The 27,037-nt window shown below is 41.2% G+C and overlaps 1 protein-coding gene and 1 pseudogene across 1 annotated transcript in view; both read right to left on the bottom strand.

Annotated features, from left to right (window-relative positions):
- Positions 1-7,537: 7,537 nt before the first annotated feature.
- Neo1 (neogenin 1) overlaps positions 7,538-27,037 on the bottom strand; it is a 194,275-nt gene continuing 174,775 nt past the window's right edge. The window contains exons 24-29 of the mRNA XM_010627935.3: positions 21,259-21,497; positions 20,627-20,719; positions 16,992-17,150; positions 12,956-13,219; positions 10,792-10,928; positions 7,538-10,055 (exon numbers count right to left, since the gene is read on the bottom strand). Coding sequence (XP_010626237.1) covers positions 9,972-10,055; positions 10,792-10,928; positions 12,956-13,219; positions 16,992-17,150; positions 20,627-20,719; positions 21,259-21,497 — 976 coding nt within the window. The 3' untranslated portion in view covers positions 7,538-9,971. The remainder of the gene's footprint in view (positions 10,056-10,791; positions 10,929-12,955; positions 13,220-16,991; positions 17,151-20,626; positions 20,720-21,258; positions 21,498-27,037) is intronic.
- Positions 25,481-26,507, bottom strand: LOC104864253 (annotated as a pseudogene).

The raw sequence follows: 27,037 nt of genomic DNA, 5'->3' as shown, positions 1-27,037 counted from the left end.
GCCAAGCTGTTTTAAGTAGGTCTAACAATTTACACTCCCTCCTGCAGTGTACAAGAGTTACTCTTGTTCCACATTTTTGCCAATAATTGCAATCATCAGACCTTATTTTTCCCAGTCTAGTACTACCTAATTGTGTTTTAATGTGCAAATCCCTAATTGCTAGTAAGATTAAATCTTTGTTCATATATTCATTTGCCATTTGTTTCCTCTTCTGAGAAATATTGTTTATTTTGCCCAATTTTCTATTGTTTTCTTTATTGATTTGTAGGAATTGTAACTCACATAATGTACTTGGAAAACAGAATTTTTTTATCCACTACATGTTGCATATATATCTTCCTGGGGCTGGGGATTTAGCTCAGTGGTGTCCCTGCCTGCCTCACAAGTGCAAGGTCCCTGAGTTTAATCTCCAGTACCAAATCTATATAGATCTAGATCTAGATATCTTCCTGTTTATGGTCTATATTTTCCGTGTGTGTGCAAGTGCACACATGTATTTGTTGATAGATCATGTATGGAGATATATTTCAAATTCTAGAACTTCCTTAGTGCCTTTTTTGCTTAAGAAACCTGTCATACTCTGATATTGTACTGTTCTATGTCACATATTTCTATAAGTGTAAAGCTTTGCTTTACACATTTAAATCCTTAATGTACCTACTTTGCCCTTGCTGTGGTTTGAAGGCATCCTTTCTTTTTGTCCCATATGAACAACCAGTTATTCTTACATTATCAGTTGAGCCTTGGCTAATCTGCAGCGTAGTCTCACTTCTCTTATGTATTATACCAGTTCTATGTTGATTTTCTAGGCTATACTATTAGCTTATTTCTTTTTTGTCCTTGTCCAAACACTCCACTGTCTTAGTTGCTTTAGCCTTATAAAGTATGTAGATGTTTAGTAACGTTCTATGTTGATTTTCTAGGCTATACTATTAGCTTATTTCTTTTTTATCCTTGTCCAAACACTCCACTGTCTTAGTTGCTTTAGCCTTATAAAGTATGTAGATGTTTAGTAGAGAAGGTCCTCCAGCTTCTTCTGAAGCAGTTTTGGGGATGTGACTCTGTGCTACCACAGACATTTTAGAATCAGTTCGTTGAGATGCATGAAGAATCCCAGTAGAGTTCTGATTGGATTACACTGACATAATTTTCAGAGTCTGTATTCCTGTAGTACAAAACTCTACCCAAGTTTGGGTCTTCTTCCTTAGTGTCCCTTGTATCGGAGTAATTAGCACTGACTGCACCAACAGAAAATGCCCCAGGTTTCAGTGATTTACCACAATAAAGCACCAACAGAATGCCCCAGATTTCAGTGATTTACCACAATAAGGGCTTAGTCCAGCTTGGGTAAAATCCTGAGCAGGGCCAGTAGCCATTCTCTTCCCTGACAGCAGCTTGAAGCTCTGCTCACCAAGATCCCTGTGGAAGAACAGACTCAGAAGAGATGACTGGGTCTGAAGCATTTTTCTCTAGCAGCCAGTAGAGAGATGCATCACTTCCTCTCATATGGTTTTCACAGGGCCCTGGCACCACTGCAAAGGGAGCTGGATGTGTGGGGGCACCTGGGATATTTGGTGGGCATTAGCTATCTTGGGCAGTTCTTCCAGTGTAGTCTTATGATTTTCACTGCCAAGGTTTTGCATTTTATTAGATTTACTCCTTGTGTTTTTGTTGCTATTGCTAATTGTCTTTTTCTTAAGTCTATTTTATATGTAACAAAATTCGCCAATTTTAAGTGTATAATTCGATGAGATCTGACATATAAACACAGTCCTACAAACCACCTGAACAGTTAGGATATACAAGATTTCTATCACTCCCCCCAACTCTCCTAGGGCCCTTTGCAGAGAGTCAGTGTGGGAAGGGACTGACAGCAATCTGGTTTTTTTGCCATTTCTAGAATTTCATGTAAGTGGAATCATAGAGCTTTTGGTCTGTGTCTGATTTCTTTCATTTAGCCTGATGCTTTTGGGCTCAGCTCATGTAAGACTGAGTAACACCCCCCTGTTGGGTATGTCACAATCTGTTTATTCATTAACCCACTGATGAACAGCTGGGCTGCTTCCAGTGTTTGGTTATTAAGAACAAAGCTCCTAAGAACATTTGTGTTCAAGTCTTAATATGAATGTAGATTTAAAATATTAAATTAACAATTATAAACTGTATATATCATGTACAACATGATGTTTTAAATATATATATATACACACACAGAGTGAAATGGCTAAATGGAATTAATTAACACATGCATCACTTCACATAATTATCTTTTTCTGTGGTAAGAACACTTCAAATCTACTCTCATAGTAATTTTTAAGATGAATATAGTTTTTGTTGATCTTAAGCACCCAGGAAGAGTTTTTATTAGAAACTCCTGGTGATAGTTTCCAAAGCCCGAGTACTGCTTTGCATTCCCATCAGCAGTTGTATGAGACCACCAGTTACTTACATTCAGTATCATCAGTCTTCTTTTGTTTTTGGTACCAGGGATCGAACTCGGGTCCTTGCGCTTGTGAAGTAGGCGGCAGAACCACTGAGCTAAATCCCCGGCCCTATCAGTCTTCTTGATTTTAACCATTCAATGGCAAATACTAACTCTGGTTTTTAATTTGCATTCTGACAATGACTAAAGGTGCTGAGCATCTTTTCAGGTATTTATTTGGTGTCCACATATGTGCTTTAGTAAAGTTACTGTTTAAATCTTTACCCATCTGTTTTTATTGAGTCATTTGTTTCCTTATAATGAATTATTAATATGTTCAAGATACAAGTCCTTTTGAGATATATGTTTTGCAAACATTTTTTCTTAGTTTGTGGTTTGCCTTTTTATTTTCTTAACCATGTTTTTAAAAGAGAGCTGGAGTAGTATACTAATGCCAAAGTAGACTTTAAGACAAAAATTACTGCTAAAGGACAAGGACATTTTATAGCAATAAAATGGCCAATCCATCAGGAAGATTTAACAATTACAAAAATTCATACACATAACAACAGGGTCCCAAAGTTTATGAAGTAAATATGGTATAATGAAAGGGAAAAATAGGTAATTCAACAGGAATAGTTGTAGGCTCCAAACCCCACTTTCAGTAATGGATATGACAACTAGACGAAAGACCAGCAGAAAAAGCCAGAAGGTTTGAAAAATGCAAGCCAATCAGATGGAATAGGCCTCTCTTGAACAGTCCTTCCCAAATCATAATATACATTCTTCTCAAAGGCATATAGGAAATTCTCCAATACAGACCATGTATAAAGCCACAAAATCAGTCTCAATAGATTTAAAAGGATTAAAATCATATGGAATCTATTCCTTGGCCATAATACAATGACATTAGAAATCTGTAAAAAAGAAATTTGAAAAATTCACAAATAAAAAAATTCTCCAACACATACTCAAATAAACAGTGAGTCAAAGAAGAAATCACAAGTTGAGATAAATGCAACATACTAAAAGAGAGGGATGCAGCAGAAGCAAAGCATCAAGGGAAATTTATAGCCGTGAACTCCCACTTTGTGGTCAGTTTCCAGGTCCTGTACTAGGGCTCTCCCTTACTTTCTGTGGAGCAAATCATCTAAAAGCACTTTCATTGTAATTTTCTGCTTTTCAGAAATCATTCAAGCAGTGCTAGAAGGAACCGTCATTCCTTTTTTAGGGGAACTCACCATCATTCTCACTGTTACCTGTATGGTGGGCCGTAATGGTTACAAAGTCTTCCTTCCCCAGGTCATTTTATTCAGGTCTCTTAGCACTTTCCACACAGGATGGCAGTTTCCGTCTGTTAAAAGTCTATACTTTCCTCTAGACGATGGCAAGAGACAGTCTCACTCATTTGCATCCTCAGTGTCTGGCATTCAGGGGTATCTGGAAACTGACAGGAAGTCTGCCTCTGTCTGGCCCCAGTGTGCCTTCTCTTATACCACCTGCCCACACAAGACTGCTTTGGCTTCAGTTGCAGCCAGTGTCTCTTTTGGGTTAGTCTAGGATGTTCATGAGTGGGTTCCCCTGCCATCTCCCATGCAGCTTTGTCTATGGGAACCTGATCTATCACTTTGCCTTCAAGACTAGATCCTCCCTCTTCCCTCTTTCAGAAAGACATGAGCTGCCAAGAATTTTCAGCAAGGCCTGGGTCTTGAGTTTACCTACCTTATTCTTAATTCACTACAACTGACCCTAAGCTATGGTACCTGACCTGCAAACCCAGCTTGGCTGGGCCCAACACTGTCCCTGAGCAATCCACGGCTGTGGGGGCAGACAGCAGCAGCTCTCACTCTCAGCCAGGCAGAACTGTGAATTCCGGATGGCCTCTGCCCTTAATCCAATGATAGGAGGCTGAGCACAAGTCAGATACAGGATGGCTGGGACCTGTCCTCTTTCTTGTCCCTGCAGGTCCCTTCTATCTATCATGTTAGACTCAGCTCAATCTTACTTCCTCTGCAACACTTTCCTAAGAATATGCTCCCAGAAAGATATCGGCCTTGTCAAAGACACAAGCACCAGGCCATGATATATTAAGTTACCTGATTTCAAATTTTATCTTCCTCATGTGACAAGTTCATTTAAAGAAGACCTACAGCACACCGGGTTGGAGAATCCAAGCACAGGCATGGTTCCTTTCCTTAAGTAGGTCACTGTGTATTGAAGGAGACAAAAATAGGAACAAGAATGATCAGGGATGCTGGGTATGGTGGTGCACACCTGAAATCCCAGCACTTGGGAAGCTGAGACAGGAGAACCGCCAGCCTGGACTACATAGTGAGTTCAAAGCCAGGTGAAACACATAGTGAGACCCTGTCTCAAAAAAACAACCATCAAAACACAAAACAAAGAAAAAATAAGCAGCGGTCTGGGGCTTTTAAACATAAAGAGATTTCCTAGCAGAGAAAGCCAGTGGTGAGGCAAGAGGATTGGAAGAAAATGTGGGACACCAGAAATAGTACGAAGATCAGACACAATAGCTGATTACGCAAGAGCAAACTGCTTTCTGTTGCTAGGCCCAAGTGGGGTGAAGGGGTAGATTCAGTGGGAAGTAAAAGGGAAGAGGCTGACAGGGCCAAGAACTCTGTTCTGTAGGGCAAGTGATAGAGCTATTGCAGGATGTGGAGCAGCAGCGGGGAGACAGATTTGAATGAGAAAAGGCATCTGGACAGCCATGTGGATGATCATCAATCATGGGGTTACCAGGAGGCTGAGGCAGGAAGACCTTTAGGGGGTCCTAGCACACAAGGAGGTGACATTTCAGAAGTGGAGCTGGCAGGGTTTGCTGAGCATTGGGCTGAGGTGTTGAGGGAAGAGCTAGAGTGGCTCCTAGATTTCCTCTCTAGGACAGATAAGAGTCATAATGAGGGCCAGGCACCTAGCAACAAGGTGATGGGGCTCTGCCCCAGGATGATGGGAGGGGTGGAAAATCAAACCAATGATCCAGACACAAATGCCTTTTAAAATCTGGAGAATGCTGACCGGAGCCCCCATTTCCTGACCTGTGAAAGGTCTCACACTCTCTCCTCTGCCCCTTGGATTCTCAGGTTCAGCTTCTAGTTACTTCTGAGTGCAAGCTCCTGCTTCCAGTAACCAATTGCATTTATGGATCACTGCACCATGCCAGGTGCATTAACTGTCCACTGCACTGGCTAGAGGCTTTCTCTGCTTGGGGAGTGACCCAGAGCTCACGTAAGGCTGTGTGCATGTGACAGGTGTTACATAAAGTTTGGAGAGTTCAAGGGGTTTACTTTATAGAAGCGCAAACAACATTAAACCATCCCTGAGACCTCTTTTTTTTTTTTTTTTTTTTTTAAATTCTTTGAGACATCCCAAGGCCAGCTGTTTCCACATTCTCACCATCTTGATAGCAGCTGCCAGACTCCCATTCCCAATTATTCCAGAAACTTACAAATTCTCTCAAGTTTAGCAAGCACTCCCTGTAAATTTACTTGAGCTTAGCTCTAGGTCACTTTTTGCTTCCTAAATCCATCAAATTCTTAGTTGAGTAAGAGCATACTTGGCAAGAACATCATCCACTAGGCTTAATGGTAACTGTAGTTTTAAATATTATTTTACACATTATTATGCAAAATTCAAAACACTATTTTCCTTCTACTGCTCTCACACACCTTTTTTCCAAGCACCCTGTGCTCTCCCACTTTGCTAACGGAAACCCAAGGTTGGGAGTCAGAAACCTACTGTCTAGGGCCCTTTTGTCTCTGGAGTGGCCCCACTTTGGCTCCCTGCTTGTCCGTGCCCTGCCCGCACCCCCATGATCACCTTTTTGGTGACTTGTGTATTCCTCTCTTCCCCTGATGGTGCTCCCCACGCCTGGCAGGAAGGTGGCTGAGACTGGGAGGTGCTGGCTGACTGGATGGGTCGGTGTCTCTTCTTCCTGGTCCAAATTGCTCATCTCCGCACCAATCAGGAGGACATCCTTGTCGTAGTTCCCAGTCCAAGTTAGTTGTGCATCAGCATCATTTCTTAGGACCCTGTCAGGGAGGTAAGTTGTCTTTCAAGTTCACTCCAGGATGCCAAAGGGCCACAGCTACTGAAATGGGAGGTCCTGGTACCTGAATCCTAGGAACTGACTGGGATCCCTGTAAAGGCAAGGAGGGTATACGGGGAAGCCTTACATAATGCTCCAGTCATGAGTCCTCAGGACTTGGTCCACTCATCTGCTACTGTCAGATGCTATCTCCAACATTAAGTGTTCACAAAATTTGCTTGTCCCCACTGAGTCTGCAGGCCAGTTGGAAAAAGGCTCAGAGATCCATCCTGTGAAATGTACTAAGAGCTCCATCTAGGGACGCAAGCAGGTAGCACAGGTGCTGTGGCAGTGGAGAGGGCATCTTTGCACAAAGTGTCTCCCAAGTAGACCTTTGTGGCTAGAGAGGCGGATGCACCAGGTGACTTGAGACAAGCAGACTTTGAGCTTGGGGACCTCAGACTTCATTGATGCCAAAAGGGCACTGCCAGTGGGAACAATGGGATCTAAGTTTCCTACATATAGGTAAACACGAGGGCAGATGGAACACAGGGACAGAGGGACACAGCACTCTGTATGTAGCCCTGTCTGGCAGGCTCGGGACACCCATGGCTTTTCCGCTTGGGCCATCATAAGGAATCTTACAGACTGAAAGCACCGAGGGGATGAGGCAGCCTGACAAATGCCTGGTTTCGCTGGGGACTGCTGCCTATTATGAGGCGTTTGAGAGTGGTGGGCTGGGTGTGGGAAGGCCAGCCCCATGTGACAGAGGGAGCTGTATATCATGTGACCCCTGCCATTCCTCGGTGCTCAGTCCCTGTAGGGCAGCAACAGTGGTGGTATGGACAGGGACAGAACTCGTCTTTGGGGATAGCAGATGGTCAGACTTCTGGCTCCTGCGACTCTTCCATAGGCTCCCTTAAAACTAGAGACTCAAAAGTTTTGAGAGCAAGAGGAAAATCAATTAGAGATTGGGAAACAGTGGGTCCTAAAGTTGTTTTAAGGACAAAGGAAAATAACTCTTTGACCAGACCAGAATTTGATTGGATTAAAAAAGTGTATTGGATTTCCAATACTAAATAAAAACATGATTTTTAAAAAGCCATAGAGTTTACAGCATCAACTACAGCAAAGGCCCAACAAGTGTGTACAGAACCCAGTCCCAGCAGTCCTCCAGGCCCCCTCCAGCAGGCAACAAGGCAACAGACACAGTTGTTCCATATCTTCCCGAAGGAAGCTGCTGAGCAACAGCTCAACTAGGACATAACACGACACACAATGGTTTAGTTTCAAAAATCACAGGAAAATGTATTAAACTGTGAAAAGGTGCAATACAGAATAGCTTTCCCTTTTCTTAATTTTTAAAAAATCCCAACTTTGAATAGTCTTTTTATTTAAAAATAGGTCCCTCCCCTAACCCACCCCAATTCTGCGGCAGTATCCAGGTACCAAGGCCCTGAGGTAACAGAAGTGTCGGGGTTCCCGGAGGAATGCCCTAAATACCGAGCATGTTCTTTGGGCAAAAGGGAAGACAGTTTCTAGCCCTCCTGCTGGCCAAGATGCTTTGACTGCTTTTTAGGATCAGATGATATGCACAGGGTTTCCAGAACCCTGCCTGGCACCATGGTGCAACCGGCTAGCATGGCAGCAGTTCTAACACTGCACTTTTTGTTGCCCCCCAATCGTCAATGCAAGCGTCCATCTTGCAGAACAGCAAATGTGTGCTAAGACACAAGGAGGGGCAAATGACTCATGTTCAGAGGCCGATGGCCTGCCCACAGCCTGCGGGGGGACCTGCGAAGGAGTGGGGGGCACACATGGACAAGTAGGTGGGAACACCTGCTGGTTAGCTAAGAACCCAGACCCTTTTATCTCTTCACTGCCCCACACTGTCTCCTGGGGAGTAGGACACTTGAGGGTCAATCTTTTATTTTTCAATACATTGTCTTAATATTAAAAATAAAAAAACAATCATACATCTTAGCTCCTTACCTTTTCAAAACAAAATAGAACAAAACAAAAACCCACAAGAACTCTGCAAAGGCAAGGGCTTGTTGTGTGTGGCTGAGCCCTCAGCATACCTCAAACTTCTTGCTGCCTCATTCTACCTGGGGTTTGACTGAGCTGTGGGAGGGAGGGGCAGCTGCCTCTGCAGGCCCTCTGCTGCCTGTCCCCTGACACTTGAAGAACTATGTTCAGAAATATGTGGGGAAGCCTCATGGGTGCTATAGCCCCCACCTTGCCTCATCTTTCATATGCTTCTTCTGACGGGACTCTGCAATGTGGAAGTGAGAGCCAGCCTGCCCGAGGACACAAAGCTCCTTACTGGATCTCCCACCTCCCCAAAGGCAATGACTGCCAGCAGCAAGGAAGAGTGTGCTTTCTGACTTCCAGGAACAGAGCCAGGCTCGTGCTGTACTCAGCATCCTCCTGCAACTAGAAACACAGCCCAGGGTCCTCAGAACAGACATTACTATCAGGATATGACCAGGACTCAGGGGGCTACATCCTCAAACCCACCTATTGCACAGAAGAATTTTTAACCAGACTCAAACGGAACTCCAGTCACAATGCAGTGACAATTAAGATGGACATGCCAGGAAAGGACAATAAAGATGCTTCCATTCTCTGCAGGCTTCTGGAAGAAAGTACAATGACTGAAACATTCACAGGACCTCAGCAGCCCCTCCGTTTCCTTTTCCCAACCCCCAACCCCCACCCCAATACTGAATCTGCACAGAAAGCAACAAACAAGTCTTTTCAACGTTACATTTCATTCAAATAGATCTGTAATCTCACAGTGATGAGAGGAGAAAGTCAGGCCTTTAATAATTATAATAAAAAAATAATAAAAAAAGCTTACAAACAGCAACGCAGTATTTCCTCCCCCTCAAAGTGATGGATTAACAGCTGGTAGAGGATGCAACATCTCAGAATTAAACATAAAAACAAAACCAAAAACAAGCCAACCTCTGGAACAACCCACACTGTCAATGACTTTCCATATGCGTTTAGAACAAGCAGCCAAATGTCAACCACTTGTGGAGAACACCATGGACTTCCTTGGTTTTTGATAGTTTTTTTTTTGTTGTTTTTTTTTTAGGGTAAAATAAAATAGGACACAAATAAAATTGTACATAAATGCCAATGTCTATACTCCATAAAGGTGATGCAGTCGCAGCACAAAGACACAGCCTGACAACAAAGTGAAACGCAGGTTGCACTTCTCGCCTCTTTCCTGGACACAGAATTTTGGCCCATGATGCCCAGTCCTGCAGGCTATCAGCAGGCAAAGGGAAGCGGCCTCGACACAGGCGTCTTCCAGGCTGACCAGAAGGCAGGTGGCTGTGCCTGGAGTCAGCCTCACGCAGAGGTGCTGGCTGGTTTGCTGGCTCACTGTGTTCTCAAATGCTGTCCTCTCATACTCTGTACAATTCCTTGCTTTCAAGGCTAAGTTCCAAGACTTGTAGACTCAGGCTTGGAGCTGTGTCTTGGTGAAGGTCGTCATGCTGTTGTGATGGCATTTAGGTCCTTCATTAGTCCTTCCAGGTGGGCCATCTCTTTGGTCAGCTCATCTGGTTCATAACTCTGTGGACAGGAGAATACAGTTACTGGGCGTGACCAGTGAAGCTGTCTAGGAAGGAAAAGCCCAGAGAATGGTCTAGAGAGACTCAGGTTGGCTTAGAAGAGTCACAGGTAGCAAGATGTGCTCAAGGATACTGAGATGTCTTTATCTAACATACAAAATGCCTTTCTCCCAACACTGCCCAGGTCACAAGGACCTCACAAGCTACAAGCCTGGTCACTTGCCCCTTCTAGGTCTCTGCCACAGTTAAGAGTTAGTATCTCCTTGTTTCTCTGGGCCCAAGCTTTCCTTTTAGAGAGTCTTGTACCTAGAAATGCAGAGGCAAACATACTTATGGGGAGTTCAGAGTAAAAGATCAGGGAGGGGCCAGGCAAATTTGTTTATAGAGGGACCTCTCAAGTATCTTCTCCAGCATCCTGCTTGGAAAAACTCACAGAGCAGAACTGAGGGGTAGAAAAATGTACATAGTTCAAAGCAAGAAGGAGCAGAAAGAAGGGAAGAAACTGAGAGGGAGGCTGGTCTGATGTGATAAGCTAAGTGAAGGCACACCAGAATAGGCAGAAGAAAGAATCCTTCAGAATGTGTCTAGTTCAGAGGACATGCTCAAAACACATCTGCCTCACCCCTCTGAGTGTTGAGGCCTGGGGATGCATATACTATCAGCTTCATCAGCATGCTTCCAGACCCTGGGACATGGGCCTACACATTATAGTTGGCCTGATGGCCTTGTGAACTTACACTCTCAGAGTCTTCCAGCATCCTCGTGGTCTCCTGCACTTCAGGGGCACTGGGAACAACCACTGGCATAGGAGGCCGGCTCCTTCCTAAAGTCCCGATGGAGGCTGTCTTCACTGAGTGAAGGTGATGGTTCAGAGCTGAGGCAGAAAGGGCATGTCAGGTGGTGGCTAAGGCTGCACCTCAGACCTTATGAAGGCACCCAAGCTCCAAAGGATGCTTCAGGATAAAGGATGCACACAGGCCCAGTACAGAGATCCTGCTCTGAAATGCGATGGGAACAAGATGGAAGGGCAGCAGTGTGGCATTCACGAAGGCAGAGAAAACAGTCCACTGGCTTGAGAAAACTAACAACCCAGCCTGGTGGTTCACAAAGTGTACTGGTCCAAGGACTCCCTGCAGAATGTCTGGGAGGTCAAGACTCCACAAAGAGCATCTGTTGTTACCTCTGCACCACAGGTACAAAAGCAAAAGTACGCAAAACTCCTTAGAGACTTGGCACAAATTAAGGTAGAGGCACCAAACTGAGAAGGACTTGCAATTACAAAACCTGCTTCACTTAGGACCCCCCTTAATTAGTAAAAATTCTTTATTATGTTACAGCTTGACGTTTGATTTCTCACACACACACACACACACACCCCCATACTGGAGATTGAACTCAGGAACTTGCGCTTGTGAGGCAGGTGCGATGCTACTGAGCTAAATCCCTGACCCTGACTTCACATCTTTTAAATACTGCATTGACAAAACGGAAAGAATGCAGAAAACGTGTTACCAAGTATAATGTTATCTTAAAGAAAGGGACTGGTGACAGACAGATTCAGAACACTTCTTTCAAAGACCAACAAATGGGCCCTTCAGACATTTTCTAGACATTGAGTAAGCCTACCAATAGAAGGAAAATAATGGACAGTATTTATTGTCAATGATAAAATTTAGTTTTTAACTGAAAACCATAATCTTGAAAAACTAGAATATCCTGGTGCTGACAGCTTAATACTAATATTCTTTGATTTTAATGAATATGCTTTTAGATACTTAATAATGAAATGCATCAATAATTGAAGGATTTGCATAAGTTAGTGAACCAAGATTTTCCAAATAATTAATGTGTGGTTTATTTCAGTACTATACATTAAAAATGCAAGATAGAACAAAGGATTCTAATGGCATTCTAATGAGGTGTTCACGGTATGGTTTCAGATTCCACACCACCAATAAAGCTTTAGGAAATGACAACTTGTTGAGTTTTGCTATAGTAACAACAATAAAAAGAATATCCACAAATATCTCAAAAAGTTATAAAAATACTCTTCCTTTTGCCAACTATGTATCCGGGAGGCCAGATTTTCTTGTATTTCAACCAAAACAACATATTGCAATAGCCTGAGTGCAGAAGCAGATATGAGAAGACTCCAGCTGTCTTCTATTAAGTCAGGCTCTAAAGATATTTAGAAAATATAACTCTTCTCACTGTATTTTTTGAAAAAGCTATTTTTCATAAAATATGCTATTTATCTTACATGATATATTACTGCTATTTTAAATAAACTAATGAAATGTTTTAAAAGTTTCTAAATTTTATTTCTAATACAGCAAATGCTGGCAAGCATAATCCATGAGAAAAAAAGCTCTTTTGTGTTCTTGGTAGCTTTTAAGATATAAAGAGGTCCTGAGACTAAAAAATTTGAGAACTGCAGATTTAATTTGAAACAAACCATCACAAGAGACAATGATATCAAAGAGTAGGGAAAAAAGAAACTATGGTCAGTGGTCCCAAGTGAATTCCCTCCGGCAGCATTCTTCGTCCATTCCAAGACTCCTTCTGGTTTAAGTCCTGGCTTCCCTGACCCTTCTTTAGCTGGCAGGCATCTTGTGGAGTGAAGTGATTCCAGGGCGCTGGGCAGACCACATCTGTTGCCCACTCCCATGCCACTCCATTTTACAAAGCATAATTCAAAAGATCATTCCTTGCTCCCCCCAGATGTATTCCCAAAGGAGGAGAGCCCATGTAGTCATTGTATGGGACAATGACACACTGCTACTCTAACTGCTGGAAAAGCACAAAAGACATTTGCTTTCTTATTCATCAAACAAGTGGTGTGACTTCTGTTCCAAGCCTGAACCAAAGGGTCCCTCTAGTGGTCCTGCTGTCCTCACTCACCTTGCTGGGATAGTAACGGTGTGCTTGGCAGCGCAGGATCATAAGTGGGAGGTCCGGGGGGCGGGATTGCTGGCACCGCGAAGCTCTTTAATGGGTGCGAAGGGCGAACGTGGGCTGTGGGAAGACTCTGGCCCACATCTTCCTCTTGGGAGCTGGCCAAGTAGGAGGAGCTGGTAGCACCTTCAGGATCCTGATGGTCAGTACAGCATGTTTGAGATGAGGAGGCTGGCATGGTGTCAGTGCTGGGGGTATTTCGAATGGATTCTACAGCAAGAAAGCTTAAATGTTAGTATTTCTTTTATAATTAAAAATATGCAGACTTTTGGCTACTTCTAGGGGTTTCTTAAATCAGTTGGGATCAGTACTACCCCAAGGGAACATGGACTACCCACTACTACCAAGGATTAAGAACAGACTGAGTCTCAAACAATCCTCAACTAGCTGTTTCAATATTTTCAACTACATAGGCAAGTGGCCACAATTTTACAGATTTAAAGTTTTCTTCAGTACTTATGGAGCACATACAAATATTCCTGAGACTACTGTCTAATAAGTTATAAATAAATGAATATAAAAGAAAAAGTAAAATTTTACTCACTGACTAACCTTTCACAGACAGGGATGTCTGGTCACCAAGGCTGGCTGAGTACTGACAGGAGTCAGCTCTGCTGGGAAGACCTGGTGGTTACCACAGGGGAGGCCAATGTCATAGGTCCTATATACCCACTGGGGACTGTGACTGGTTTCAGCCTTCCCAGAGCAAAAGACTCACAGCTCAAGAGAGGACTAGACAGCCATGCAAGAGGTTTGCAAACAGCTCTAAGATCATGTCAAATGAAGGGCAACGTGGCCCAGACAAAAGTACATGGAGGTGAGCCTGGGGAAAGACTCAGGAAGACCTTGGTAACAATTAGCTGTCCTGAAGGCAGTATGATGGGCAGGAAGAGCACTGGCTCTGGAATCAGACACACCCACACTCCAGTCTCGGTACACTAGCTGGGTGAACTTGGCAAAGTTCAAGCCTCTGAGTTTTAATATCTTAATCTACAAAATGGAGAACAACACATAATCCACTGAAGATTAAATGAGATGTACGAAGAGTTGGACACAGTGCCTGAACAACTGAAAAGGTTCTTTTCTTTGCAGATTACTAAAGTGTTTTCTCTATACCAGGCTGTAGCTCAGTGCTTTACGTTCATCAGGTCATTTACTCCTCAGAGTAACTCAGAAGGCACTGGCAAAGGAAGTAAGCAAGTTACCCATGGACATAGAACCAGCAGGACGGAATATAAATCCTTGTGCACTGACTCCCACACCCATGCTCAGAGGGATCACATAGTTACTGCCTCTCCCTGCAAGTCTCCCCACTGCAGGGCAGAAGCAGCACTAAGGTCACTGGTGGGGGGACTCTCCAAGGAAGATCTTAACAGCTTAAGTGGGGCAAACTACCACACTCTGGAACAGAGGCATGCAACAGGCTGCACACCAAGCAGTCTGAAGGTCTCTTCTGACTCATGGAGTCCTCAGCCTTACAAGTAATGCTTCATGAGCAATCTGCAGAAACCCACCTGCTTCCCTTGTGAGGGAGCAATGAACCTGTTCCCTTGGGTTCTGAGGAGCCTGGCCATGAGCACTATCTCCTTAACTTAAAGGCCATAGGGCCCCAGTGATGAGGGACCAACATGCCCTTCTAAGTGGGTCTGGCTGTAATAATAACCCTCTGGGCCTAGGTCACTTCTCACCCTCTAAAGGTTTGGCTGAGCCTGGCACTTAGCTTACTCAAGCTGACCATCGTCTGTGTGACCCTGGCCTGAGTGGGGAGCTGGTTAGGAAGGAAGCAGGGTAGGGGAGATGAGAGTGGGTTCGAGTCATAAACACCTCAGGCAGACATGGTGGGACAGCTCTGAGCACACAGGCTTACCCTGACTGCCTCAGATGCCTTTAAGAGATGGTGGGAAACATGAAAGAGAACAATGAATCACCTGCACGGATCAGAGCCCTGGCTGCTGCCACTGACCAGGGCTGCCTTATTCAATTCCAGGAGGCACCAGGCATGATGCCTTTTCTGTGAGGGCTGCTTCCTGACACTGTAGCACTACCTACTCAGACAATAGGCTGTGACTAAAACTTCGACTTTGGCAAGAGGCCTAATTCCTCACTTACCTCTCAAGAATTTAAGACACACAAAGTTCACAGTGGTCAAGTGTTTAGACAAGTGACAAGTTCTCTTCCTCTGTTAAGTGGTGGTGACACAGTAAATGCCCCCAGAATGGGGACTGCCTGGCTAGCTCAAATCCTACTCAGTCCTCATATCCAGGGCTGTGAAGTCACTGAGCTCTAGAGACACAAGGGCTTGACCTGGACCACTTTTAGACACTTTTCAAATCAATCGTCAGTGAATGTATCAGTTTTACCTTCTTTTATTCTCCTCTGGTCATTAAAGCAAGGAATCCTTTGGTGATACAAACCATTGTTTTTCCTCTTTTTACTTTCTGCATCAGTCCATACAGAGGGGAACTTTCACCAATATTAGACCTTTTGGATGGAGGTTGGTGCCATGCCTCTCTTCAGTGCCTAAGCCCTTCCTAGCCAAGGAGGAGTCAGGGAAGGGGGCTAATATGACTGGGAGACTGCCATCCACTGAGGCAGACCCACATTCTAGTGTGTGCGATTCCTTGGCCTTCAAAATGGAGAAGCACAGTTGGGCAAAAAAACTTTCCAAGAACAAGTCTAGAGGGCTGTCTGGTACTTTGCTCTATTTGAGATTATGTCCAGGAGGCAGACTTTGGTTCTCTATGCAGCTGGCTGGAGTAATTGTCTATCTTGGAGACTATGTTTCCCTTAAAGTAGAACCCCAAACCTGGATTTGAAGGGAGTTAGCAGTAAGGCTGAGTTTAGACATGGGTTCAAGCAGCATTCATCAAACCAGGTAACAGTTTTTGGAGCAGAAAATGTTGAGTTTTTAGGCATCCCTTAATAAAGCTTCGATCTTCATTTGATCTTTTGGGTATATTTATGAATGATGAAAACTTAAGAAGAGAGGGATGTTATTGGCAATTCAAACTTCTACACATAAAGTTCTTTTAACTGGAGCTCACTTGAGATTTCCTCATTTTCTAGAACCATCAAAACTTAGGTCTACCAGTAATATAAATAACCTTTTTTTTTTTTTTGGTACCAGGGATCAAACTCAGGACCTTGTGCGTGTGAGGCAGGCAGGAGAGCCACTGAGCTAAATCCCCGGCCCAATATATAACTATTAACAGGGAATGTTCCAGTGATGGAAAAAATAGTATGCCATATCCATAAAAAGCTACTAGATTTGCAGTTTATAAGTGAAAGATGGAAATTAACTTGTAATTATGAGGAACAATGATATTTATTGTTTTCTGTCCCTTTACCTTATTTCCTTCTTAAAACTGTTTGATAATGTTAAGATTTTCAAACTAACGTTATTTGGCAATGTATTTCTTTAGCTACACTGCAAATTATTATGCTAATTTTGTTTTTTAGGATGGGCATTCCTTCCTAATTTGCATGATCCATTGGGCAATCTGAGGGTTACCAGAGACAAAACCTTGATGCGGCTGGTGACTCCACTGCCCCTGGATATTTTCTACTTTGGTTCATGGAGAGCAACCTGAACCTAATGGCTGCCTGATGTACTTCTCCAGTGTTAGGGTGACTGCAAGGCAAAGGCAACCACTTGCATCAGAAAACTACCCAGAACGCGTTTCCTTCCAAACTGGATGATTACAAAAAAAAATCAAAGTTAGAAAAAGGACTAATTATGATATCAGTTTTACAGAATAAGAGAGCCTTACAGGATTTATTATTATTTTTTACTAAAATGAAATTCTTCACTGAGCAAAACTTAGGGAGAAAAATGGGCTAGATTTCACAGAAACAAATTTGAGTCCATCATAACAACGTTACAATAAATACACAACACTGAAAATTTCTAAGTAGGGCAAGTCCTTCCCCATTCTGCTTGCCAACTCTTTTTTTCCACTTGGGCTCGAGCCTCATCTCTCACCTGTGGAATTGGCCCTGTCTGAAAGGGACATGGATGTGCCAATGGGCCATGGGCTGCCCGGGTGGTAGAGATGACTGCGAGCTGGAGAAGCGAGGCTGCTGGAGTGGAAATGATGGTGAGGGTTATCGAGGGAATGGATGGGATGGGCACTAATCACAGCTGTGGATGAACACAAGACAGAGAAATGCTTAACATGCTTGTACAGACACACACAAATCACAGTTTAAGAGCCAGTCACCCCCTCCCCACCACACATACAGCCTTGGCTTTTTATTGCAGATAGCTAGATTTGGACAATCGGCTAATGATTTTTACCTTTGTTTTAACAAATGAATGCACTCCTTTGTGGTCATCTGTGTATGTATAGAAAAAAGCCCCAAGGAATATGTACTAACATGTTAACAACGAAAGCAATGATGCAGGAAGAGTGGTCAGAATTTAAAAAATATTTTTATCAATATTTTCCAAGTTTTCTATTATAAACATAGACTGCATTAGTTATTAAAAATATCTATTTGAATATAACAAAAATTGCAAATCCATAAGTAAATAGTGGTTTAGGGATTTTAGGGGAAGGGGGGGTTGCTGAAGGTACTACAGTCCCTTTTCCTTCACCTTGAGTACAGCCCTAATTCATTCTCTTTTCTTACATGCTTAAAGAGGCACGAAATGGCATTAATACAGGAGCATCTGTTTAACTAGTTTTCATATCTCTCTCCCCACCCTGGCCCCATAGCGGGGATCAAACTCAGGACCTTGCGCATGAGAGGCAGGCATGGTGTCACTGAGTTAAATCCCTGGCTTAGTTTTTGTATTTTAGAAGGAATGCAAATCAAATTGACTTTGATGTTCCAATTTAGTACTAAAAGCATGGACTATAGGCTTATGAAACCATTTCTTCAATCATACCCATCAGCATTTTAAAATACAAATGCATCTTTCCTAAAGGATTCAATTTATTGCACTTAGTTCCACACTGAGATTCTACATACAACTTTCTATGAAGCCTTTTTAATGAGGCTTCATGTTCAACTTCAGAGATGTAAACAAAGAAAGAAAAATCAGAAGGCTAGTTTGGGAATAAAATTTTCTTAAAACAGTTGCAGAAATTGAATGTTTGAGATTAAGATCACCAGCTCTAAACTCCCTCACCAAATAGGCAAGGTAGATACAGGGAATCCCCCACCCCCTGCCAGCAAGGACTTCATTAACTTTATAGTAAAATTTAGCCCTTTGGAGCTGGTTAAAACGTCTTCTGTCACCAAGGATTTCTAGATCTTTGTGGGACCATTAACCATTTGGTGAAGAGAAATCCTAGAAAAAGAAATGGACCCATTTATTCTTTAGCTATCTTCTGTCCTAGCCGCAAGCAAACAAGCAAGTGGAACAGCCAACTGCTCCTCCCTTGCTCAAGGCCTGGGCAACAGAATGAGGGCTGGCTTTTTCTTCTGAGTTGTTCTTAGAAACCAGAAGGCTCCAGGAGGTCTACGGAAATAAACCAAATAATCCAGAAGAGATAGTTGAAGAGGGCTCTAATAGTTTTTAGAAGTGAGATGCTGAAGAATCAGCCTTTTTCAAAATTCAGGCTGAGGTGAGGGAATAAACCTCCTGATTTTGGTCCAGAAAGCACAATCTGAAGGCATGTGAAGTATAGTGGACTTTCACAAAAAAAAAAAAAAACAGAATGGACTTTTTTATTTTTTAAGGCATTGCCAAATAATAACAATGAACCATGAACAGCACCTATCTATACTACAGTAGGCAGCAACAGCTGTTAGCTGAATCTGAACTCAAATAGTTCTATGAGGACTGGACACCATTCTGATGCCAGCCAAGTCCTGCCTAGCACTGGCCTGCTTTTTCAGACCAGTATAGGTGGATAATGAGTGCATGGCTCCAGCCTCAAGTCAGAACTCATGGAAACCCAGCTTCTTAAAAAATATATTAGTTATATGGATTTTTAAAAGGAGCTCTCAAAACTTAAAATCCACAAGTATGTCTGGGCACAAATGTGTCTGTTTTAACATTTAACCTCGTTTCGGATTCTTGAATTTAAAATATTCTATCTGATCCCTAATTGTTGAAGTACAAATTACATACTGGATATTCCTGCATGCTCCTTCCCACCATCAAAAAACAGAGAAAAAAAAAGAATGATGGCAACTGGCATCACATATCTTTTTCCCTTAATACTTTTAAAAGAAACAGAGACAGTTAGTTTAAGTTTTAAAAATAAGCTTGTTCAGGTAGGAATTGAGATCTTATACAAAACAAACAGAATAAGCAGTCAAACTAGCATCCTCTTGTGAGTTAAAAACAGAATGGACTAGCTTACTCTTTCTGGACAAGTGTAACTTTAAACCTGGGGCCACTATGCAGGACACCCGGACAAGAGGAAAACCCTGGTTTCTTCCTGCATACTTCCAAGTCCAGGCTTTTCTATCACAGACCCTAAGCATAAGTTACTTATCCATTATACATTCAATGCCATAAATCTGAAGAATAGAGCCTTTTTCTTCCAAAGCTGATTTTTTTTTTGGTACCAGGGATTGGACTCAGGATCTTGCACATGTGAGGCAAGCGTGGGGGCCACTGAGCTACATCCCCAGCCCCTAAAGCTGATTTTTTATAATTTAATATCTACCACATTTGTGTACTGTGAGCCTGGGGCATGGAGGGGGGTGCACACATCTGCATATTTGCAGTTTATACCAGAAAAGAGAGGGAGAGAGGAACTTTCCCAGGTGGAGGATGCCATAGTGCACCTCTGTATGTGAAAGGGCATTCATGGCTATTTAAAGCTCATCATCTTTTAGCAGAGAGATGGTTGAGCACTCCCTCAATGAATAGCCCCACAGTGTCAGCTAGTCTGAAAGGTATCTTAACTTGAAAACTGAGACCAGGAGAGGATATAGTAGTTCAAAAAAAAAGAATTGGTCTGTAGCATTACTGTTTGATTTTTACTTGTGTATTTTGAAAAAGGAGGTTCAGCAACTTTTAAGCTTATTAAAATGAGTTTCGAAAGACAGGTACAGTGGCATACACCAATAATGAGGGAGTCGGAGGCAAGAGCATCAAAAATTTGACCTCTGCTTGGGCAACTCTAGAGAGACCTTGTCTCAAAATAAAAATTACAAAGGACTGGAGATGTAGCTCAGCAGCAGAGTAGCTCTGGGCTTGATTTCCAGTACTGTGGAGTGCAGGGAAAGAAGGTTGAATCAAATGAGTTTCAAAAATCCATGCTAAACTAACCCTAAAATAACTCCTTAAAAAAAAAAAGTCCACTAATTAAAAAAAAAATAAAAGCTCCACAGGGGCTCTTCAACAACCACCATGTGTCAGGAAGCCTAAGGAATGCTTGTGATACCTGGCAGCCACTTTCAGAGGAAAATGATGCTTTCCCATTCTGGGGAGACTGAAGAAATCAGCCTTTTAGTTTATTTACTCATAACTTCAAGATGCCAGTCTCCAGAGCAATACTGCAAAATACAGCAGCTGTTTGATATTTCTTCCTTCAAGGTATCATAGCTTTGGTAGATTGTCTTGTGTTAGAATTGTGTGAAGTCAGAGATCATCCACAGCTCTGCCCTACCATGATGGGACAACAATGGAGAAAAAGAGAAACTTATACGTACGCTGGGGTGGCTGAGAGTCAAAGGGCATCATCATTTTTGGTCTCATCCCCCGCCTTCCAGCCAGTGTAGACATGCTGTCCTCTGATTCATGTCCTAGATATCAAATATAGAAGTTAGCTGTAAGTGTGTGCCATAAGCCACTGAGTAGCCTCAGCAGTAAAATATTTCTAGGAGAAGATTCAGGACTCACAAATGATGCAATAGAGACCAGGCACGTCTGCACTGGAGCAGCACAAGAAGAGAGCACTGACAGAGTGGGTGACATCACGCTGCCTGCTAAGGTTCGGTGTGGTGTTTGTAAAAACATCCAGCCAAGAATGACCCGAATATCATGAGGATAGCTGGAGTCCAATGGAAGGGACAGAATGCAATGCATGGTCATGTGCTAGGTAACTCAAATACTTTAGAGAAACCTGATGAGAGACTTAAAAAAAGATCTACAGTCCCTTATGGGCACAGAATCTCTCCCCTGTCACAAAGTAACAGTTCTTCATCAAATGTTGACCAAACCTTGTAACATGTTTCCTTAAACCTAACCTCTTATAGGAATCACCAAATTAAGGCAATTTTACAAACTGGAAATGGAAATAGTCTTCCTACATTTGGAAAAACAACTGCATTGAGAATGGTACCTCTGTATGAGTTCCGCCTTTGATGGATATTGCTGTCCATGGAATTGTCCACTGGCGTGATGTCTTGAGAGTTGCGAGGAATGGGAGTATCAGTCATAATGGGGTTTGGGTCAGGAGACTTGTCAATGGGTTTCAGCTCTAGTCTCTCATGATGGATCCAGAGATCTGGAGGTTTGACATCTTTGGAGTTCCCTTTATATTTGTGGGAGCCATTCACTGATTTGCAGGCAGCTCGTTTCCTAGGCACCAAATTAAAAGGAGCTTTAAAAAGTAAATTCTTTTAACATATTTGTCAAAAGGCTTAAGTAATTAATTAAAAACTGACCTCCTAATAGATGCTTCAAGCAAAGATGGGAACTAAAACAAAACTCAGAGGCTAGAAGTTTATTTTTAAAAAGAGTAAACACCTCATATCTCTACCTAGTACACATACATTCAGAGACTATATTAGGGTATATTGCCTTGGGAATACTTTTATTGAATGTTAAAAGGTGGCATTTTAAAATCAATCTCTAAAAAAATGAGAACCAAGACCTGTCATATAAAGGTACAAGATCCCAATGATGAATGTAACTATACTGTATACCTAACGCATACCAATAAACTCAATGAGAAAAATAAAATAAAATCAACCTCTAAAGCAGAAGGCTCCTCTATAAGTTTCCAATTCACAGAGAAAGAACTGTTAAGTAGAAATACAACAATGAAGCAGAGGTAGAATCTATGCCTTATAAAGGAAAGAGGGAACCATTTTTTAAGTAACTCTTATGGCTTGCATTTAGATGTTCCCCTCAAAGCCTCATGTGGTCATAGGTGAGGCTTCTTGGAAGTGGCTGATCTAGGGTGTGTGATGCTGGGATTAAGGGTACCCTACCCTGGGTGTGAGATGGAATACGAGGGACAGAAACAGGGCTGCTGCTGTTGCTGCCTTCTGCCTGCCATAAAGTGTTTCTCCTCTGTGATGGCCCTCTACCATGTCACCCAGCCTTGGAGCCAGGTGACCTCTACAAACTGTGAGCTAAATAAACCTTTCCTCCTTTAACTTTGGATGCTGGATATTTTATCTTTGCAATGAGAAAAGTAACTAAGACAGTAACCCAAACTAGGATTATTAAGTACCAGAATGGAGATAGTGTGTCCATTAGTTTAACGGCTGGGCCCAAGATAGCATGGAGAAAGATGTGACATTTAAAGTATGTTGTCATGGCATACAAGGAAGAGTAGGCGTCAAGAAGGAAGTAGACTGAAAAGCATTCTTTGTCTTGAGCAATAAGGAGGTTACTACTAGTAACCCAGAAAAAGCAATTTTGGTGAAACGGGCAGAATTAGAAAAACTGAAATATGAATAGGCATTGAAGGGAGGGACAGTGAGTATAAACAAGTACAGCTGGTGCTTTGTATCTGTAGATGCCATATCCTCAGATTTAATCAACTATACAATTGAAAGTATCTTCTAAGAAACTACACTAAACATGTATAGACTTTTGTCATTATTCTCTATAAACTACATAGTATAACAACTATTTATATAGCATTTCATTGCAGTTTCATGTTGAATAATGGGAATATCCTGAGAAATGCATTGTTAAGCAATTTTATTTTAAGAATATCAGAGTGTACTTATACAGACTGAGATGACTATGCCATCATTCACTGGTATAAGCTTATGGAACTATTATCACATGAGTAATATTTGGTCTTATATCCTAATCTAAAAATATGAAATCCAAAATGTTCTGAAATCTGAAATTTTTGATTTATGAGCATTCAACTGGTGAACTATGAAAATGTTCTAATCTAGAAAAGTGGTCAGGAAGCACTTAAAGAAAGCCTTCATTCTCTTAGAAAGTGATGTAATGCTATGAAATTATTCTGTTCGAGCAGAGAAAGAGATTTGATATATCAAGCACTTAGGATAAGGGATACTCAATCTGTATAAATGATCTAGAGATAATTTATAATATAAAGGAGAGTATGTATAGCTTAGATGTAAGTAAATACTAAGGCATTTTATACAACACTTTGAGCATCCTTGAATTTTGGTACCCATGGAGAAGCTATGGAACCAAATCCCTACAGATTCTGAAAGATGACTGTATTCAAGGAATTCTGGAGAAAAGGGAAGACAGGCGTTTGTAAACACCTGGTGGTAATAACCATGTAGTAGAAGAAGGGTTAGGACTGTAATTATATTTTAAGATGGAAGTTTAAGCAAACTTTAACGTTGAAAGGACAAACCCAACAGGGAGTGAGAGATCAGCTTTACTGGAGACAGGGACAACAGAAGTTATCAAGTCTTAGAAAGACAGGAGACAGTGAGGTCTAGAGCAGGCTCTAAACAGGATGAAGTACACTTAAAAGGGGGAGAAACAATTTTAACCAATGCAGAAAGGTTTTAGATTAGATGGTTTCACTCTGAGGTAGTTCTTATCTGCTGATATTAATGGTGACAAGAGGTGGTGGAACCTTAAAGAGGTAGGGTGGAGTGGGAGGTCCCTAAGAAGAGATTAAGGGAATTCTTGCAGGGTAAGGCTGGTTCTCAAGAGAACCACATTTCCTAGGGAGCCTAGCACCTCCTTCCGAGTCCCTCTTTTTTACATGGCTGGTTCTCTTTCTGATTCTCTGCTGTGCGGTGACTGGTGGTCGTCACAAGGCACTAGTACCATATTATTTGGACTCTCCAGTCACTACAATCATAAGCCAAATAAACCTCTTTACTTTCTAAAATACCTAGCCTTGGGCATTTTGACACAGCAACACAAAAACGAATACATCATCTGATAGCCTCTATCTTCTTCAAGAAGGAGAAGCCTGGGTATTCTGTAGAAAGTGAGGAGACAAATGAATGTGCTGAAGAAACAAGAATGACAAATTCTCTATTTACTTTGAGGTTGTAAAATGCTATAAATAAACTACTATCTAAATGGGAGGAATTTCCTGTATTAGGAAGAAAAGCAGTGAGAAAAGCTCATTTATATTTTCCAGTTGCTGACAGAACACTTGTAAAGCAGCTCACTGTAGAAAAAGAAGAGCAAACATCTGTGAAGATTTAAGACACCATTTTAAACAAAGGAACCCAAATCTGGAGGGGTTAAAGAGTCAAAAACAGGAATACAGAACCATTCTCAACTCATTTTCCTAGTCAATCTGCAGAATACCTCCTTTATTACTTACTTTGAACTATATTTTTTTCCTTTTTATGTTTTTAATATATTAAGAAGTAACAGTACAATTAACAGTACAAATGCTGATTAGTATTAAAAAAGGATCCAAAATTTTCAAGGAATGAATTTTATAAACAATTTTGCAATGAAAGGGAAATAGCATCTTGTTACATAAAAAGTTTAAAGATTTTTAACTTGTACTCTGTAATAAAATGTGTCCTTGGTACAGATCTTAGGAACTTAGAAAATATTAAAATTTCTGACATTTGAGTGAGAGAGGCAGCATATAAAGACTTCATGAGCCTTTTTTCCCAAAAAGAATACTTTCAGTAAAACATTTTACTATTTTATGAGTACGCATTAATATTTTTGTTCTTCCAGAAAAAGTGAATTTACATTAATACTGTAATTTTCCATGTAAAAATATAGATATTTCACATAGATACTTTAACTTCCTGAGTGACCAGTCATATATCAAATATGATTTCATAAAAAATTTCTAAAATTTTAGAATGAAATAGTATATGTAGATTTATACTTATACAGGGTAGTTACAAAGGGCATCTCACAGAACTTACATTTAAATTCTCCATTAACCAAAATGATTTATCCTCTAACAAACAATAACTTTCTGAAACTTAAAAAAAAAAATCACTCAAAAATTATATTTTCTTATTTATTAACAAAATACAGATAGCCATGTGATTAGCTGACAGCTATCAATATGGACTTCCTATTATATACACCAAAGCTGAATTCACTTAGAAATTAAAATACTTGCTTTATAATTCAACCATCTATGAGATCTGATCAAAGTATATGGGAATGTTTAGATTATTAAAACTTGTTACAGTAAAAGACACAATGTCATTATGGCATTAGAGATATATCTTTTACTATAAATTTTTTTTCCAAAATTTAAACTTTATGTTTTTTTTTTTTAATCATGCCCGGTATAAAATCCACCCTTCTGAAGCTGGTGAAAAGTTATTAATGAAATAAAACTGGAACAACAGTTCTTCTCATTTCTGTATTAAAACTGTAGCAATAGCTTTTTCAAAAAACAAATGTGGCAACTGGAAAAGCTTTTCTATACAATTTTTCAAAATATTTTCAGCTCAACTTAGTCAAAAGAGCCTAAAATGGCCCTATAAACAATGTCCTTTTTAATATTTGCTAGTGTCAAGATGAGCACCATTTTCTATCTCTACTTACTGTTCCTTCTTTTATCATCATCATGGCTCTAGCCATCTGATTCCTATCTTCATAGAGGAAATCTTCTCTGCTTCTCTGTAATGGTGGTCAGACTCATGATCAGTATAACGCTTTTCTCAGCTATAATGTCTGTCTGCTAGGTAGGGACGAGAATTGTCAGATTTTACGCTGTGATGGTGTGTTCTGGTGCCACTGGGAGCTTGAAGACTGGTTATAAGATGATTATGTGATTGAACTGATGGTGAAAATCCTGACTGATCCACATGTGGAGAACCAAATTTCCTACCATATGGTATCTGTCTTAAAACATCACTCGTCACTGCTTGTCTCTGGTAATTTTCTGGAGAAGAGAATGATCTCTGAATTATCTGTGGTCATGGTGTCATCTTATCCCCAGTCCTTTCATATCTGCTAGGAGATGTGGAGGTAGAGTGTGAATTTCCAACATGATGCTGGGGTTATGATAAACTGACATCCTGTGAGACATGACTACTTCCTGATCTAAACTGAATTTTGATGGGCCTTCCAAAAAGTCTGATCCCATTAAGTAGATTTATTGCATAAGGAATAGATACTTCATGTTTAAAATTGACAAACACAAATTGCTTTGGTTTATCCTCCTTATCTTTTGGAATTTTCACCTTTATTACTGGCCCAGTCTTGTGGAAAGGCTCAAAAAGCAGCTCCTCTGTCACTTTAGTTTCAAAGTTGCCCACAAAGAGAGTGCAGTCTGCTTCCTGCAGCCGCCACCCCCATCTCCACGTCGCCCCCTCCCCTCCACTTACTTTGAATCTTAAATCTCCCATGGCATTAAAGAAGTCTGTCATTTTGGTTTTTGGATTCTATTAAATAAAGATCTCAAGATTTCTAAAACAGATCTAAAAGCAAATTTATAAAGACAGACAAATGTGAAATGCCGAATAAAGAGGCTTGCAAAAATAAGTTCTAGAGTAGGAAAAAAAATGTAATCTTTGAGGCTTTTAAGGGAAACCATTTTCCATAATCAAAAGCAGACAGGGCCAGGGATTTAGCTCAATGGTGCCACCACCTGCCTCACAAGTGCAAGTTCCTGAGTTTGACCCCCAGTAGCAGGAAAAAAAAAAAAAAAAAAAAAAGATTTATTAGCAGAGATTTTAAAACATCACACAACCTACAGAAGATAACAAAGTCATTACCAGCAGTAATTATAAGGCAGGTTGTACATACCCAATATACTGAAAATAAGCAAATTTATCACCACTAAATAAATGCATTCCTGAAGAGTGATATAATGCAAGCTGTGGAAAGCTGTTTTATTTGAGCAGAGATTTTAAAACATCACACAACCTACAGAAGATAACAAAGTCATTACCAGCAGTAATTATAAGGCAGGTTGTACATACCCAATATACTGAAAATAA

The sequence above is a fragment of the Fukomys damarensis genome, unplaced genomic scaffold (genome assembly GCF_012274545.1).
Source record: "Fukomys damarensis isolate Sample0158 unplaced genomic scaffold, DMR_v1.0_HiC HiC_scaffold_25, whole genome shotgun sequence".
In the NCBI taxonomy this organism is placed as follows: Eukaryota; Metazoa; Chordata; class Mammalia; order Rodentia; family Bathyergidae; genus Fukomys; species Fukomys damarensis.
This window is presented reverse-complemented; position numbering and strand designations above follow the sequence as displayed.